The sequence below is a fragment of the Panthera tigris genome, chromosome C1 (genome assembly GCF_018350195.1).
Source record: "Panthera tigris isolate Pti1 chromosome C1, P.tigris_Pti1_mat1.1, whole genome shotgun sequence".
NCBI classification, from domain to species: Eukaryota; Metazoa; Chordata; class Mammalia; order Carnivora; family Felidae; genus Panthera; species Panthera tigris.
Genome location: NC_056667.1, coordinates 201105612 through 201123927, shown reverse-complemented (window position 1 = coordinate 201123927; position 18316 = coordinate 201105612). Strand labels below are relative to the sequence as shown.

The following is an 18316-nucleotide window of genomic DNA, read 5'->3' as shown; positions in this document are numbered from 1 at the left end:
CCTGCCTTCTCGCAACTCAGCTCCCACCTGCTGGGAATCCCACCGGAAGGAAGCAAGTTAATAAACCTTTGTTGAATGGAATTTCCACACTCAGTCAGAACTACGGCTGAAAGGAGGGGGTTTCTATCTAAGTAATCATCTCAGTAAATCCGACATGATCTCAGACTCTTTCCTGGTACCGTGTTGGCTAGGAGCTGGCTCAGATTCCACCTGCTTGGCAGTGGATGGCAAGACGAGGTTCCCCTACTGGAAACGCAACCTCTCCTGCCCACGTAGTCACTGTCTTGTCTTCTCTTTTCCTCACAGGCTTCACCAGCCCTCTGTCATTGCCCTTGCCCTGCCTGTGCTCCCAGAAGCCCTCAGGAATTCCCAGTCCTCCATGGGATGATGAAATTAAGAACAGCTGAGTTGAGCCTGGAGATCTATGAACCAGAGGCACTGAGATTACCCCAGGGCTGCCTGCTCCATGCCTACCCATATCACTTTCCCCCCCACTGGCCCCAGTGGAGCAGCGAGCCCTCAGCCAGTTGGGTGTATTCAGGGGCTCTGGATTCCTCAGCTTCTGGACTACCTGGGAGGCCCTGCTATTCTTCCACACTACTAAGGGTGGCTCCCCACAACTTGGCCACTGCCCTTCTTCCCTCCCAGCATTGAAACAGCAGCCATGTGGAGAGCCTGTTGAGTGGGGTCCTCCCTCCATTCTCATCCCGAGCACCAGCAAACGGTGTTCTCAGTCCCCAGTGACAGCCTGTGTTTGGATCACTGAGGATGAACACTGAGAAAACAAAAAGAAAAAGAACAACCAACCCGTGCACTTAAATTGTATAAGCTTCACTCCGAAAACGCTAGTCATTTGGCCTGAACTTGCAGCAAGAGCCCTGTGCTTTCTGAATTCAAAGACGCGAGGGAGAATCTGTAATTGACAAACGCTACCACTGGCCTTGCTTTTGTGCATAGAGTGTTAGTTTCTTTTTTCATTTTTTATTTATAACAAAACCATAAAGAAGATGTTAATTAGTTAATGACAGAGTAAGTGCAACTCAGTCCACAAACTCTAATCTGCTAGAGACAACTTTTTTTTTTTAAACACTGAATGTAATTCCTATTATGGACCCCATTTCACCAGGTGGTAGAAATTAATCTCCGTTTGGGGTTCACCCACCACCTTTTCCTGGGGTTAAATTCGGTGAGAAGGGGAGGCTTTGAGTAGTGGAAGACTTTGTTCCTCACTTATCATCAACCACACTTGTCAGCACCTGCTAAAATATTCCCATTCCCATCTCTCTGTCACTTGGTCGGTCACTGGTGGGCATGGCCCCTGCTAGGTGCTCCCTCAGTCCCTACCACAAAGCCTCCTTGGGCCTGCCTTCTCTTGGGGCATGAAGACATTCTAGCTCCTGGACCTGCACCCCTCTGGGCTTCAGGACGCTGTGTGGTCCCAAGCACATCTGCTCAGGCGGACAGCAAGTGATCTGTTCTGCGCTGAGTTTTGCTCTGTGTGTGTGTGTGTGTGTGTGTGTGTGTGTGTTTAGCCCCTACCCTGGAAACATAGGGCACAGGGCTCTTCTTATCATCTCCTTATCGTTTCCAAACCTCTCTGGGGTATTTATCATATTCACCTCCTCCCTTCAGACACAGCTCCCTTCTCAGGGGCCCCAGAAATGTCTACAGTCTCTTTGCCTCCCCACCCCCCACCAACCTATGGAATCTTCACCAGCGGGGCCTTTTTCTCTAACCCGCCATCCATTCTTCCAAGTCCACTGCATGTGTCTTGAGTTCTTGCCACCTGCCTTGAGGGTCAGGCTTTGGAAATTCCAAAGCCAAGGCCAGGCTTCGGTTATGTCATCCCTCCCCTGTGGCAGTGGACGCTGTCTGCTATCCAGTGGAGAGAGGAGAGGTTAATATTTCTAAAATATGATCCCACCACATTTACCTCACAGAGCAACAGAGTGGAGACATTTGTGCTTGATGAGTCAAGCAGTAAATGAAGACATTTTCTCACAGACACGCAGCTTTTTTTCCGACTTTGCCATAACCCATGGGTCAGTGCTGGTTCTGCTCTGGCCTTGCCTGGGAAGGTCCTGGGCCTTGGGCTCAAGTGGGAGGATGGGGGTGCTTCTCTGGGCCTGTCTCAAGCGACAACCTTGGGGAGCCTGGGGCAGGCTGCCTCCTGCTGCAGCTGACTGTAGGGAATGTGTAGCAGGGTCAGTCCTTTGAGGTGGTGTCCCAGGTTGCTCTGCGTGAGCAGACCGTCAGGTCAGCCCAGGCGTTCGGTGGAAAGGGCAGCCCTGAGGAAATCACTCTCTCCCCCTCCTGCTCCCCCCCACCCAAGAGTAGATAGGTCTCCAGCCTCCTGGGCCCACCATCCTGAGGACCCAACAGTTACCCCTTGGGCCCTTCTCCCCAACCCTCAGTTCCTGACAGCCCTCCCACATCATGGCTGCTAGAAAAGAGGCAAAGGGTTGCCATGGGGACTACTCCCGCCCCAACTCTGAATAAAAGTATGAAGGCCAGCCACTCTGCTGGCTCCTCTGTTCATACCTATGAACCCGGGGCTGGCCAAATGGTGCAGGCATCATTGCCTCCATGCCCCCGACTCCTGCCCTGACCCCCGAGGCCCCTCCGAGTTTCTGTGACCTCCAGGCCGGACTCTCATCCACCTCTCTCATCATCTCACATCACCTCAGCAGTTATCAACCCTGGCTATGCCACAGGATCCCCAGGGGAGCTTTATAAGATGGTAATTCCAGGGCTCCGTTCCTAGAGAGATGCTAATTTCCTGACTTGGGGGGTGCGACCAGGGCAACTGTATTTTTTTGTAGAAACTAGAGGCTTGCGATGCATAACACGTGATGGGCACGATAGCTTGCTGAGAAATACAGGCGCCTCATTTCCATAATTAGGAAAATCGTCTGTCGCCCTATGGCATCTATATTATTTGTTATGACCAAGATCTACAAGAAGAACTGGCTGAAAGCAGGGGCACAAGGTAGAAGATACACGATTTGCTGGCATTCTCACTAGCCTTACAAACATGTGCAAATACAGAAGAATTCAGCACAGGGTTACATTATGTCCATCCCCTGACGACAACTGTCAGAATTTGTATTGGACGTGCACCTTACATCTGGAATCACAAATAATGAGCTAGAACTGAACTAATATTAATGAGCCAAGATACATCAAGAGCTAAAACATCTGTAGAACACGAGCATGTAGACAGCCAGAAAATATTGGGTACTCGGTCTATTTTTACTCCTGGGAGTGCTGCATAAATGTTTAAGAAGACAAGCTGATGTCAAGGGGCACCTGCATGGCTCAGCCAGTTAAGCACCTGACTCGATTTCAGCTCAAGTCACGATCTCATGATCCATGAGATCTGTGCTTACGGCATGGAGCCTGCTTGGGATTCATTCCCTCTCTGTCTCTCTCTCTCTGTCTCTCTCTCTCAAAAATAAATAAATAAACATTAAAAAGAAGAAGAAGAAGAAGAAGAAGAAGAAGAAAGAAGAAGAAGACAAGCTGATTCCTTAAAGTCTTACCCAAAAATATGGATTCTAATTGGATCCAACAAGTTCAAATTAGCTGGAAAGGGAGTAATGAGATGTGCACATTGTTTTTGGTCAAGAGCGTATCTCCTGTGCTGAATTAATGTCCACTTATCCGTAATTATCCTAATTCCTATTGTTCTTTCCTCGCAGTCAGGTCAGGGTGGATAATCGGGGAGCCTCACTGTGACAACACTTCCCTGTGACTTATGTGGGCAGCTCAGAGTCCTCGAGACCCCAGCCCCACCGTGGTCTGAAGGAGCAGACATTGGAAAAGGCAGAAGTTGCTGAGTGACTTGGTGACAGAAATCTCGCACCCCACCCCCTGTCCCGAGCCCGGCCCCCATTCTCTGCATTTATAGGGACCGCTCACAGGTGGATCCCTGCACAGGTGGGGGACAGCTATGCCCTCAGAGTCAGGAATTCCTCCCAGTTCTCTCCAGATTGCTCCATACGGAAAGCTCTGTATCCTCCCCTCTTCTTCCTTCCTCTGCCTACCATCCCAGCCTCTTCTCATTTAACAAACATTTTTTAATCGCCTCCTAGGTGCTAGACACAGAGTTGCTCACTGGGCTCCAAACTGAAAGGAACTTGGTTTGTGCCCTCTGGTGGGTGCACAGCTGGTGGGGGAGACCGTGGGGTCTCCAACAAGGTGAACAGGTTGAGCGCTCAGTTCTCTCATGTGGGTGGGGAGGTGGGGAGAGCACAGAGGAAGTGCTTGTGCTCCCCCCCAGAGAGGTCAGGGGAGGCTTTTCAAAGGCAGTGACATTTGAGCTGAGCCCTAAGGAAGGGCAAGTTCTCTGGGATGACATGGCAGTTGGTGAAGAGACTGTTCCAAGAAGAGGGGACACGAAGAACCAAATATTGAGGCCAGAAAGAGCATAACGTGCTCAGGCAAATACAAGGAGTTGGGGTTCAGCTGTGGAAAGGGTGTCTGGGCAGGGAGTGGGGGTGGCGGGCAGGGTGCCAGAGTCTTCTAAGCCATGATAAGGACTTTGGACTTTGCTTCATGCCTGAGGGAAGCCTCTGAAGGATTTTAATAAGGGCAATGATATGATTTTCTTTATCCTCACAAACAGAAGAAATTTGATTTTAGTTTTCTATGACCCAGCAGGAATTTACAACTGGGGCTGGGCCTCATTGCTTTCTCCAGCCCCCGGTACACCGAGTCTCCGTGCCAACCTGCTTTCCCTCTGGTTGGCTTCCTGTACGGAAGAGGCTGGAAAACTAAAAACTACCATCCCCATGTTCTCTTGCAGCTCGAGCTCCAGCCTCTCAGTTGTATGTGAGGCACACGGAAGGTGGGAGGGAGGCGGCGGTCATGGGGGCCAGGAGTGGGGGCGGGGAGGCTACTGCCCACCTCCCCATCCCCCACCCACCCCCACCAGCCCTGACCTGGGAGACGGGGAGTAGCATAGGGCCCGCAGTTGTAGCGATAGCTTCCCAGCACTTGTCCTCCCGAGGGCGGCCAGTGTGACGCATCCCAGGCTGAGTGCCCCAGGGGCGTCCCAGGAGTCATTCCTGGAGATCCAGCCTAGCGTGCCTTCACCCATGTTTGTAGCACCTCATTACCCCTATCAAAGCACTTCCGTTCAAACGACGGTGCCCCTCTTGGTGCCCGGAGGATTGTTCTGCAGATCCTTCTTGGGCAGGGCCTTGGCCAACAGCGCGTGAAGCCAAGGCCTCTGTGCGAGGTCCAGGAAAACACAGGTGTTCTCATTTTCCATGGAGGGAGATGGCTCCACCTCCCACAAGATCCTTAAGTGGGGACACGGTGTTCCCCAAACACAGAAAGGGGGTCAGATGCTGGGTCATCAAAAAGAATGACAAAGGTCTCCAATTATCAATAAAAGTCCCTTTATTCTATATTTTTTCCAAAGATAGCCATGTGACTGCCGGGGGGGTGGGGGGAGGGGGGGAGAAGTGGCCTTTTATCTGAGAAGGAAACGTTCAAAATTATAAAAGTGTCCAAAGCTCAGGGTTCTACAGAAAGTACACTGTCTTGGACCACTGGCGTCTGGGAGCCTCTCGTCTGAGACACAGCAGTGGCCAGAAATTACTGTGCCAGAGAGAGAGAGAGAGAGAGAGAAGGGGGCTGCTCCAGGAAGGCCCGGGCCCAGCTCAGCACTGTCTCTGCAGGAAACGCAGGCCCACCTTCTTATTGGGAACCAGGACGATGCGGGCCACGCTCCTCACCTCCCCCGTCTCGGGGGCCAGGACCACCTCATACTTCTGGATCAGCTGGGAGGTAAAACACACATGGGCCTTAGCATCCGCGATCTCCGCCCCTGCCCTCCGCTACACGCTCCCTCCCTGTGCTGCCCTTCCGCTCCTCCCCACGGCCTCCATCAGCCCTCCCTGGCCCACTCGGCCCTCCAGCCTCTCCCCCACTCACCCTTGACAGCAGCAGCTGCATCTCCAGTTCCGCAATCCTGCGACCCAGGCAAGCCCGGACCCCATAGCCAAAGGGCACAGAGCCAAATGGATGCTGGACCCCAGGGGTAGCAGGCTGGCTCTTCTTCAGCCAGCGGTAGGGCCAGAAGCTCTCTGGCTCAGGGAAGATGTCAGGGTCACGGGACACCACATAGTGACAGAACACAAACTGGGTCTGCGGAGCGAGAAGGGGCAGCCCATCAGCTTAGGGCCGCAGGGCACCCCGGGAGCCCCAGCTCTTCAGCCCCACTCACGTTCTTGGGGAAGAGGAAGCCACCGACTTCGATTTCCTTTTCCGTGATGACCCGGGAGTTCGTGGGGACCACGGGGTAAAGGCTGCAGGGAAAAGAAAGCACAGGTTTGCCTCTGGTGCCCCAGGCCCTTCTTCCCATCTCACCCCTGGCCCTGGCGCCAGCCCAGCAGCCCCCACTTCCGACTCCTGTCTGAGTCCTCCTCTGCACAGACCCTGTGCTCCTGGGAACCGCAACCTACCGCAGGGTCTCCTTAAGCACAGCTTTGAGCAGGGGCATGTGTGCTAAGTCCTTGTACTTGGGCACGTGCCCGGGGGGTACCACGCCCACCACTTCCTTATGCAAGGCAGCCTGGATCTCTGGGTTCTTTGAAAGATGGTACAGGGCCCACGTCATTGTGTTGGATGTCTGGGAGGCAGAGGGAGAGATAAAGTGAGGAGGGATTTCTAGGAAAAAGGCTAGTTAGGTAGTGGGCGGAGTGTGAGTGAGCGTGCGCGGAAAAATGAATTTGCCGCGAGCATGGCAGAAACAGACACAGGGGCTCATGGGGACCCTCCATGTGACTCCACGGCAGGATGAGGACCCACACGATGGAGAATCACGTTCTAACAACAAGGAAACCGTAACAGAGGGAAACCCCACGTGACAAAAGGAATGCAGAGTCTGACCAAGAAGGCGCTTGTGGTCGAGCTCTCTGCTTAAATTGCATCTCAAATAGATGTGAGATGTGACTTCCTAGCTGGCCAAGAGAGGCTCCAGGAGGCGATGGGATCCCTCTTACAAAAGAACCATTCCCAGAGCACCTGGATCGCTCCAGTCGAGTTGGGCGTCCGACTCTTGATTTCTGCTCAGGTTATGATCCCAGAGTTGCGGGATCAAGCCCCACATCAGGCTCTGTGCTGTGTGTGGAGCCTGCTTAAGATTCTCTCTCTCTCTGTCTCCCTCTCTCCCTCTCCACTGCTCACATGCAGGCTCTCTCTCTCTCTCAGATAAAAATAATAAATAAAAAACAAACGAAAAAGAACCATTTCCTGCCCACCTCTGCCGGGTTGAAGGACCTCCCTGTTTTCCTTCTAGCTCTACATCTGTGACACAGAAAGAGAAGCAGGTACCTGGAGGAACGAAGGTCAGGCTCAGATGAGGGTAATGGGGAATTGGTTCAGGACAGGAGCTGGGAGCCCCCGGTCTCCTTGCTGGCCCCCCTCACGCACCGTGTCTACGCCAGCCAGGAGCAGCTCGGGCAGGCTGCCCATGACCTCATGAGCACTGAGCTGTCCTCTGGTGAGCAGGAAGTGCAGGTAGCCAGATATCTGCACTTCATCTGGCCCACTTTTCTGCAGCTGGGTCTCTATCTCCTTGAGTTTCTGATCAATCAGCTTCTTCCCTACAGAGACAATGGAGAACAGAGAAGGACAAGGTCAAAAGCCATGATCTCCCAGGACCAAGAGCCACTCTGACGGCTGGAAGCATGAGGTAGGGAGTCCTGGGACAGACTGCTGATGCACGGACCCTGGAACCCACCCCACAACCTCCCTCCCTGGCCTCCTCACCGAAAGAGAAGATGGTGTTCCAGCCATCCAGATATCGCTTCCAGAAAGGCAGCAAGGAACGGCTCCACTTGGGGAGGAAGGTGACATAGAGTGAGTTCTGGAACATGAGCCCGACAGACCTGACGAAGGCCACGGTGTCCTGGGGGATGGGTCGCTCCAGGCAGCCAATACGTTTCTCAAACAGGATGTAGCAAATAGCTGGCAATGCACAAAGGCCATCACAAGAGGTAGTGTCATGGCACCCAGAATCCAGGGGGCTTGAGGAGGGGGAACACAACCTGCCTCTGGCCCCTGCCCACCCCAGCCCCTGTCCCCACAAGGGTACCTTCCAAGGCAAAGTAGTAGAAATGGTGAGCCATGTCAGACACGTGGTCCCCTGAGGCACTCTCTGCCAAAAGATGGTTCAGGTGGGCCAGGAAGTCGTCAATCACCTCATTCAGAGCATCGGTGTAGAGCGCAGCCTCACTGGGCTTCAGCATCCGCTGGTTCAGAGCTTGGCGTAGCTGGTACCAGTGGTGTCCTTCCCTGTGGAGGATGGAGGAACCGCACACTTGTAAGCAGCTGATGGAGGTTAGATTAGATGGGGTCTTCCCCCTGCCCCGAGACCTCAACAGGGTCTAGGAAAATCTCAGACTCCTAGACTTAGAATTACAGAATCACCGAATTTCAAATGACAGAATCTTGGAATCACAAAACTTCAGAATGTCACTATACCATCGTGGGAGTAGTCAAGATGGGCATCTGGAACCAGACTCCCTGGGGTCAAGTCACAGGTCTGATGATTACTGGCTGAGTGACCTTAGGCAGGTGACTTAACGCCTCTGTGCCTCAGTTTCCCCTTCCATAAAAAGGGAATAATAAGCGTGCCTATCTTAGTAGGGTTGTTTGGACAACTACAGTGCTTAGATCAGAGCCTGGCACATGGCGAATGCTTAAGGAATGTCGACCCTGATTATCTTAGGATGCTACAACTCCAGAATCTTCTGTATGTGAAATGAGGAGGAACTACGATGGTTCCAGTCCTCTGTGTGGTGGATGAGGAAGAAAGGAGGAACAAATGAGGGTTCCTGGGATGCTCAGATTCTGGACCTTCATGCTCTGCTTGACTTAGTGGGTCTAAGGGACAGGGAGACCCACCAGGCGGGTACCCCAGCCCCTCTTGCTACGGGCATCCAGTAGGGGGTTGTGTCCCCATCCTGGTTAGACAGGGATGCTCACAAGGGTGGGACCATGCTTCCCACAGCGGGGCTTCATGTTCAGGAACTGTCCCCACCCACAGCTGTCCCCCAAACCTGTTACCTCTCCTAAGCAAGCTGGGTATGGGCCAAGTTTTTAAAAGCTAGTTGCAGACTAATAAGTACAATATGGTCCAATTTTACGAGGAGGAAAGGAAAGGAAATCCTAAATATCCGTATGTGTATCCACATGTTTCCACATAGAGTAGAGAAGAAGGACCCACCAAACTGTCAGGATTACTTGGAAGAATGGGATGGGAGTGGGCGGTAGGCAGACAATATTTCATCATTGGAAATTTTACAGTAAGTATTACTTTTGAATTTTAAAAACCAAGATGGTATTTTAAAAAGATAGACGCTAAAAAGGCTTATGGCAAGAATTGGGGTTTATTTTTTTAATTTTAGAAAATTATTTATTTAAATGAACCTGAAACCCCAGGAGTTTTCTTTATTATGTTGGGAAACCCTGCAAAAAGATCAACGAAAAGTGTTGCTGACAAAGAAATGAAAGCCAGAATAGACTCATGTATTGGAACTTCAGGCTGTAGGGTTTCTCTGAGAGTAAAAAATTCTCCCAATAGTAGCGATCAGATTTGCGGAACTTAAATGAGAACATTTTTGCGGTTGTTAAAATATTTCTTGGGAAGACAATGTTTCATAGAATGAGATGTAAAAATATATATATTTATGTACTTATGCACATATATACGCTAAAACAAAAAAGAACTTATCGTTGGTTAGTAAAATAGCTTTAAAATACATGTATATGGTACAATATAACTAGGAAACTGGCTTTAGAGTAAAAAATTAAAAACAGGTGACAAAGGGGTGCACATAACATCCGGCTCCAATTCTAGATCCTGAGCCACCAATTCCAGTGGTGGCCTGACCTGGCAAAAACCTAAGACCCAAATCTTGCCCTTGGGGTCAGACATCAAGTTAAAGAGCTCTTGAAACACAGACATTCTCTGTTCTCTTCCCAGAACTTCGAGCAAAGGGCTCAGTAATTGTTGAAGTTCTAAAACTGTCTACCTGTGAAGGAACCAGGAAAAAGGGGTGGAAAAAAAACACATGTGATGGGAGAATGGACGTATGGGCATCAAAGGCAGATGAAATGCACCCTCTCACCAGTTCGCTTCCTTTCCAAAAGTATCAAGGTATTAATTTCTTGAATTCCAGAATCAGAGAGATCTCGTTCGCTAGTGGCAAGCGATGTAAAACCTCTCTAGGCTTCAGTTTCTTCATCTGTAAAATGGGGATTATAATACTATCTACTTCATGGGCTTGTTGTGAGGATAAGGCGAGATAATAAATGTAAAGAGACTAGCCTGATACCTGGCATGTCACAAACACATAGTTAGCTACTATCCTTGGTGCCATTACCACAACCACCGCCAGGATCAACTCTCGTCTCTTAAGAAATGTCGAAAGCATGAGATGTCAAGCAACTAGGGAAAATGAAAGTCGTTCATTACTTTGGAGCTCTGTTAACATACCATAGCAAAAAGAAACCTGTCACAGGGTGAAAGAGGTGATGGGGATTAAAGACTACATTTATCATGGTGAGCACTGAGTAATGTATAGAATTGTAGAAGCACTATTTGTACCCCTGAAACTAATATAACACTGTATGTTAACTGTACTGGAATTAAAATAAAAAACGATTTAAAAAAACCCTGTAATATACCCAGTTACAACCTGTGACACTGGGAATGGTTCATCGCCAATGATTCTCGATTGTTTACTTCAATTGGCACATGCGTATATAACATGTTCAGCCCGTCCTCGAATTTGTCACTGCCAAAATAATCTTAACTTTTCTGGGTGTAATTTCAAGGCTGAAACCCACATCTGTTTCAACGTATGGAGAGCACCTGTGAAAGTTATATGCAACAACAAACCTATAATACATAATTTAGGAAATATTTTTAAAGTCAAATTCAGCCTTCCTAATTAATATGGTGACAATGTTTTTTCAACTACACATAGATTATGGTTCACGTTGCGATATCTTCAACCATAATGTAGAATAATGGGGCTGGAAAGGTCCTAGAGAGAGCTTGGAGGCATTCTACCCCAAACTTCCCATTTTACATATGAGAAACATATGGCCAAGGAAGGAGAAATTATTCATTTGTCCAAAGTCATAAAATACATTAGTGGAAAAGACAATGAATGGCCGCCGGGCTTCAGCCCATCCCAACCACTGCTTTCTAGACTGAGTATCAGGCTCAGAGGATGAGGGGAGAGCCTACCCTGCCCATCATCCCCTGGCTTCCCAATGCCATTGCCCTTGGGCCTGGCCCTCTGAGGCCTTGTACCAGTCCCTTTAGGCCCCAGCTCACGTGGTGAAGGGCCCATAAGCCAGGCCCTGTTGGTCCCGGTGCTCCTTCCATAGTTCCATGTCGTTCCGTACTGGGTACTTGCTCTCTTGCCGCATCACTTGCTCCAGGAGTGGGGCACTGGCCAGGTTCACATGCATCTGAGGCCCTAGGCGGGTTACCCACATTGGACCATACTTGGTCTTGTTCAGCATCTGTGGGGGTCAATGAAAGCTGAATAACCATGGCCCATCCAGGTAGGCATTTACTAGAGAGAGATGGGATGGGGGAGTATCTGATAATCACACCAGAGCAAGTGGGATGGGCGAAAGCAAATTTTAAAGGAGGTAGGCACTAGGATGGCCTGTGGTTCTGAAAGAACACTGGGGGGAAAAAATGAGCACACAGGAGTTAGAATATTCAGAGCAATGAGTATCTGGCAGAACTGGGAGAATTGAGGTCCTTGGAGAAGCGAGATTTTAGAAAAATGGGATGTGGTAAACGGGGGTATGTTTTGAGGTATAAACATATGGGGTCCAAGGTTTTAGAGAAACTGAACCCTTTAGTGAGGTATAATAGAACACCTATGGCTTCTTCAAAGAAGCATTTAAATCTACTGCAGCTTGCTTTCAATGAGATAAAGATAAATACCTCATGTATTCAGTGAGAAAAAAGAAACACAGTAGAAACTCCAGGAAAAACAAGAAGCTGAGAAAGAAAGTTAAGATTAAAATATGAAGTAAGATATGTGGTATGAATTTATTTTTAACAAAAAAGTTATTAGCTGCTCAGTAAAATAATGACCAACTATTTTATCTTAGAATTTCTAAAGCACTTGACAATCGGTACCCATTGCATCTGTGAAACTGGCATTGGTGTAATGTTTTTATAGGTGCTGGAAATGAGGGGGAAAATAAGTATACTTTGAGTTTTGGAGGTAAAACTTAAAAAGAATCCACAAACACTGAGACTAAATTTACTGGCTAAGTTAACACCCACAAACTTAAAGAATTTGAAACACAGTGGTTTCTTACTGTGTTTTACTATTGGTGTTAAAAACTAGATTCTCCTAGGACCAATGCGACCTAATTGCCCTCAATATATTACCCAGTTGCCCAGAATCCACCCCGAACGAACAGCCGATTCTGTCAGTTCCTAGGAAAACAGCCTTGACAACCCCCCCCCCCGACATCTATTTAGTTTTGTTTCCACTTTCACCTCCCAGTAATGCCTACCAGGGTGGTATGATTTTGAACAGATGATTGTGTGTAAACTACAGGGATTCCTGGAGAGAAACAGGCATATTTGTACATTGCTGGTGGGAGTCTAAAATTACACAAACCTACATGGAGGACAATTTGCTAACATTTATAGAAATTACAAATACATTTATAAACAAAGTATGGGAAGTCTACATAAGGGAATACTATGTCACCTTAAAAAAGGATGAATCAGCTCCTTGTGTAGTAATATGAAAAGTTGGATTGTAATACAGAAATATACATAACCAAAGTAGATTGTTAAATGGAAAAGAAATATACATAACCAAAGTAGATTGTTAAATGGAAAAGTATGATATCTTCTGTCTAAGAAAGGGGGGCTAAATTAGAATATACAGCATTTGCACTTGCTTTTATAAAGAAATATTGGGTCACATCAGAAACTAATTAAAGTGACTACCGATGGGGCAGGTGGAGGGGACAGCAGTGAGAGGCAAGATTGCACAATGTATATCCTGTCATATTGTTTTGAGCTTTGAACTATGAGAATGAATTCAAATTTTTGATTTTTTTTTTTTTATTTTAGAGAAAGAAAGACAGAAAGCGTGAGTGGGGGAGAGAGGCAGAGGGAGAGAGAGAATCTTGAGCAGGCTCCACAGTGTGGGGCCTGACTCGGGGCTCAAACACATGACTCTGGTATCGTGACCTGAGCCGAAATCAAGAGTTGGATGCTCAACCAACTGAGCCACCCAGGTACCCTATGGATTCAAGTATTTTTAATCTAAAGGGAAAAAAAGAAAGTGTCTTGCAAAACAATGAGTCATCTGCCACTGATCAGGTAATTCCAGAAAGCAGGAAAGGCTGGTCAAACCTCTCAATTCATGTATATACTCCTTAGATTTATAAGGTTCCATTTTGTAAAAGTACTTATATGTCTGTTTTTCTCTACTGAATTCTTTAGGAGAATTATCTTAAACCTAAGTTTTAATTTGTGATTCCAGTTGGTTTATTTAAGATATTAATGACAGGGGTGCCTTGGTGGCTCAGTCGGTTCAGCATCCAATTCTTGATCTTGGCTCAGGTCATGATCTCATGGTTCGTGAGATCGAGCCCCGTGACGGGGCTCCGCACTGACAGCAAGGAGACTGCTTGGGATTCTCACTCTCCCTCTTTCTCTGCCCTTCCCCCGCTTGTGCACACACTTTCTCTCTCTCTCTCAAAAATAAACTTAAAAAAAGATATTAATCACATAATAATAATGATAATAATAGTAAATATTTCCACGGAGCTTAGCATAAACCAGATGCTATTCCAAACACTTTACTTACGTTAGAAATTCAGTCCTCACTACCGCTGTATGAGGGGGGTGTAACATTACCACAATTTCATAAAAGAGGAAACTTAGGCCCAAAGAGGTTGCCCAAGGTCACTTTACTGGGAAGTAGAAGAGTCTGAATTCAAACTCAGACCACCTAGATGGTTCTCAACCACCTGCTCCATCGAACTACAAACAAACTTAGGCCCTTTAAAAATACATACTATTGGGGCACCTGGGTGGCGCAGTCAGTTAAGCGTTCGATTTTGGCTCAGGTCATGATTTCATAGTTTGTGGGTTCGAGACCTGTGTGCTGACAGCTCAGAGCCTGGCACCTGCTTCGGATTCTGTGTCTCCCTCTCTCTCTGCTGCTCCACCTGTGCGCGCGCGCTCTCTCTCTCTCTCTCTCAAATAAATAAATAAATAAACAAACATTAAAAATATTTAATAAAAAATACTAAGTAAAAATATATACTATTTAAAACCAACGTAACTATGCAATAAACCAGGGTTCCTCACGGCACTATTGACATTTGGGGCTGGATGATTCTTTGTTGTGGTGGACTGTCCTGTGCATTTTAGGATGTTTAGCAGTATCCTTGGCTTTCACCCACTAGCATTTCCCTGCCCTCAAAGCTGTACAACCAAAAACATCTCCAGACATTGCCAAAATGTTCCGAGGGAGGCAAAATCACCCCAGGTCGAGAACCTCCACAACAACCCCAACTTTTTTTTTGTTGTGTTGTTTTGTTTTGTAACCCCAACCTTTTAATATGAGTCTTAATGCTTTAATTTTAGAGGACTCTTCTTAAGAAACAATACCTCATTTTGAAGAAATACTTATTTACAGTTTGGGTTTTTTCTCTTTGTGTTAAGTTCAAATGCAATTACATGTTACAGTTTTATAAAAATGCAAATAGAGGTGGGGCGCCTGGATGGCTCAGTCAGTTAAGCATCCAACTCTTAGTTTTGGCTCAGGTCACGATCTCCCCAGTTTTTGAGTTCAAGCCCCACATCGGGCTCTGCAGTGACAGTGTGGAGCCTGTCTGGGATTTTCTCTCTCTCCCTCTTTCTTTGTCCTTCCTCTGTGCTCTTTCTCTCTCTCTCTCAAAATAAATAAATAAATAAATAAATAAATAAATAAATAAACTTTTTTTAAAATGCAGATACTGGTAACCTCTGAGTCATGGTTTATAGATAGGTTACTTTCTTCTTTATACTGTGATTTTTTTTTTTCAGATTTTCTACCATGATCTTAGAATCAGAAAAAAAAAAAAAAAAAGTCATGTTTTAAAAGACTAGATCAACAACCATTTACTTGGGGACCAGCTTCTTCTCTGGAATCCAAAGCCTCTGGCACCTCTTCCTGGCTGTCAGCTTGGAAGTTTCTGAGGCATTTCCCCCTTTGCATAGGCCATGCTTTCTTTCCTCTTCCTTCATATTCCTCTTCTCAGTTTACTCGGTGGAACTGAACAAGGATCTATTTATGTAGGAACTTATTTTAGAAAGACACCATAATACTTGCTGAAAGAGTGTGCTATGTCTGTGAACCTACCATTAGGCCGTAACCTGAGCCAGTTAGAGAGCCCCAACGTTCTCAGATAGATCCTGTCCAAGTGCCACTTTGCAGAACAGAGTCCCCTAGGGATCATCTTCCAGGATGAATGGGAGGGGTAGCTTCCACCAAGTGAGACTCCAAAGGGGGAGAGTGATGAATTCACTCAACATTTATTTATTGAGCTCATATCCTGTTCCTCCTATACTTATCTAGGGCCTGGGGATACAGCTGTGTGCACAGCAGGAACAGCTACCCTTAGAGAGTTTACATCTCAGTGTATGAGCCACACAGTTGAGAATTTGATTACATATGCTTATAAGTTGCTCCCTAGTTAAGTCTTGTCTCTTCAACTAGATTGAAAATCTTCTAGGTCAGGAATGATGTCATACTTCTTATAATTGCAGTCTTTTTTTTTTTTTTTAACATCTATTCATTTTTGAAAAGCAGAGAGAGACAGAGCATAAACGGGGGAGGGCTAGAGAGAGAGGGAGACACAGAATCCGAAGCAGGCTCCAGGCTCTGAGCTGTCAGCACAGAGCCTGACGCGGGGCTCGAACTCATGGACCATGAGATCGTGACCTGAGCTGAAGTCAGCCGCTTAACAGACTGAGCCACCCAGGTGCCCCCATACTTCTTAACTACCTCCCATGTTGCTTGACATGCCACTACACACATTTTAGACAATATTTAGCAGATGTCAATGAATCAGGTGGAGAAAAAAGTTGCAGACAACACGAAGAATATGAAAGACAAACAGTGACAGACAGAGAAGCGAGGCGGAGAAGGAGATTCACAAGAAACCAGTAACAGTGGCTCCAAAGGAGTGGGAATTAGTTGTAAAAGCCTGGAAAAATAATCCAAAAAGGAAATAAGAAAATAATCCCATTTAGAATTGGATCTGTTTTGGACTGAATGTTTGTGTTTCCCCAAAATTCATACGAAGCCCTAGTCCCCCAGTGTGGCTGTATTTAGAGATGGGGCGTCTAAGGAAGTAAGTAAGACTAAATGAGTAATTAAGATTAAATAAGAGTGAGTCCCTGATCCAATAGGATTAGTGTCCTCATAAGAAGAGACATCAGAGAGCATTCTCTCTCTCTCTCTCTGCAAGTACACACCAAGAAAAGGCCATGCGAGGACACAGGGAAAAGGTGGCTGTCTACAAGCCAGGAAGAAAGCTGTCACCAGAAATCAACCTACTGGCACCCTGATCTCAGACTTCCAGCCTCCAGAAGTTAAAGAAAATAAATTTACATTGTTTAAGACAGCCAGTCTGTCATATTTTGTTACAGCAGCCAGAGAAAACTAATACAAGCATCCAAAAGAATAGAATACTCAAAAATAAATTTAGCCAAGGAAGTGAAACACTTGTACATTGAAAACTACAAAACATTGCTGAAGGAAACCAAAGAACTAAATAAATGGAAAGATAGCCCATGTTCATGGATATGGAGACTTAATATTGTTAAGATGGCAGTAATCCCCAAAGTGGTCTACAGATGCAATCCAATCTTCACCAAAATGCCAATGACCTTTTCTGCAGAAATGGAAAAAATCAATCCTCAAATTCATACGGAACTGCAAAAGGCCCTGAATAGCCAAAAATATTGAAAAAGAAAAACAAAGGTGGAAGAGTTATACTTCCTAATTTTGAAACTTACTACAAAACTACAATAATCAAAACACTGTGGCAGTAGCATAAGGATACATATATAGGCCAATGGACAAGAATTGAGAGTCCACCATCTATGGTGAATTGATTTTTGTAAAGAGTGCCAAGACCATTCAATGTGGGGAAAGAACAGTCTCATCAACAAATGATGCTGGAACGACTAGATAACCAAGTGCAAAAGAATTATGTTGGACTCCTACCTCACTCCATATACAAAAATTAACTCAAAATGGATCAGCAACCTAAATACAAGACCTAAAGCCATAAAACTCTTAGAACAAAACATAGAGGCAAATCTTCATGACCTTGGACTTGGCAATGGATTCTTAAATTTGACACTAAAAGCATGAACAATAAAAGAAAAAAATAGATAAATAAGACTTCATAAAAAATTTAAAATCTTGTACATCATAGGATATTACCAAGAATGTGAAAAGACAATCTATAGAATGGGAGAAAATATTTGCAAATCATACATCTGATGAGAGTTTAATATCCAGAATATACAAGAGGTCTTAAAAAACTCAACAACAAGAAGGCAGCTCAGTTTTAAAATGGTCAAAGGACTTAACATTTCTCCAAAGGAGAATACAAGTGGCCAATAAGCACATGAAAAGATGTTCAACATCATTGGTCATCAAGGAAATGCAAATCAACACCACAATAAGATACCATTTCATACCCAGTAGGATGGCTTTAATCCAAAAAACAGAAAATAACAAGTTGTTGGTAAGCATGTGGAGAAACTGAAACCCTTGTACATTGCTGATGGAATTATAAAAATAGTACAGATGCTACAGAAAACCATTTGGCAGGTCCCCAAAAAATTAAACACTGAATTACCATATGATTCAGCAATTCCACTACTAAGTGTATGCCCAAGAGAAATGAAAACATGCCACACAGAAACTTTTACACCAATATTTATAGCAGCATTATTCATAACAACTGAAAGGTGCAAACAACCCAAATGTCATCAATTGATGAACAGATAAACAAATTGTGGTCTACACATGAAATGGAATATTATTCATCCATACAAAGGAACAAAGTATGATACATGCTATAACTTGGATGAACCTTAAAAACATGTGCTAAGATGGGGCGCCTGGGTGGCGCAGTCGGTTAAGCGTCCGACTTCAGCCAGGTCACGATCTCGCGGTCCGTGAGTTCGAGCCCCGCGTCAGGCTCTGGGCTGATGGCTCGGAGCCTGGAG

At 46.3% G+C, this 18316-nt stretch overlaps 1 protein-coding gene across 2 annotated transcripts in view; it reads right to left on the bottom strand.

The window, feature by feature from the left end:
* Window positions 1-5406: 5406 nt before the first annotated feature.
* The window catches only part of LOC102958835 (sterol 26-hydroxylase, mitochondrial), a 33831-nt gene continuing 20921 nt past the window's right edge, over window positions 5407-18316 (bottom strand). For both annotated transcript variants that reach the window (XM_042995350.1, XM_042995351.1), the window contains exons 2-9: window positions 11363-11553; window positions 8108-8307; window positions 7783-7980; window positions 7444-7616; window positions 6474-6640; window positions 6236-6317; window positions 5944-6156; window positions 5407-5789 (exon numbers count right to left, since the gene is read on the bottom strand). In XM_042995350.1, coding sequence (XP_042851284.1) covers window positions 5670-5789; window positions 5944-6156; window positions 6236-6317; window positions 6474-6640; window positions 7444-7616; window positions 7783-7980; window positions 8108-8307; window positions 11363-11553 — 1344 coding nt within the window. In that variant the 3' untranslated portion in view covers window positions 5407-5669. The remainder of the gene's footprint in view (window positions 5790-5943; window positions 6157-6235; window positions 6318-6473; window positions 6641-7443; window positions 7617-7782; window positions 7981-8107; window positions 8308-11362; window positions 11554-18316) is intronic.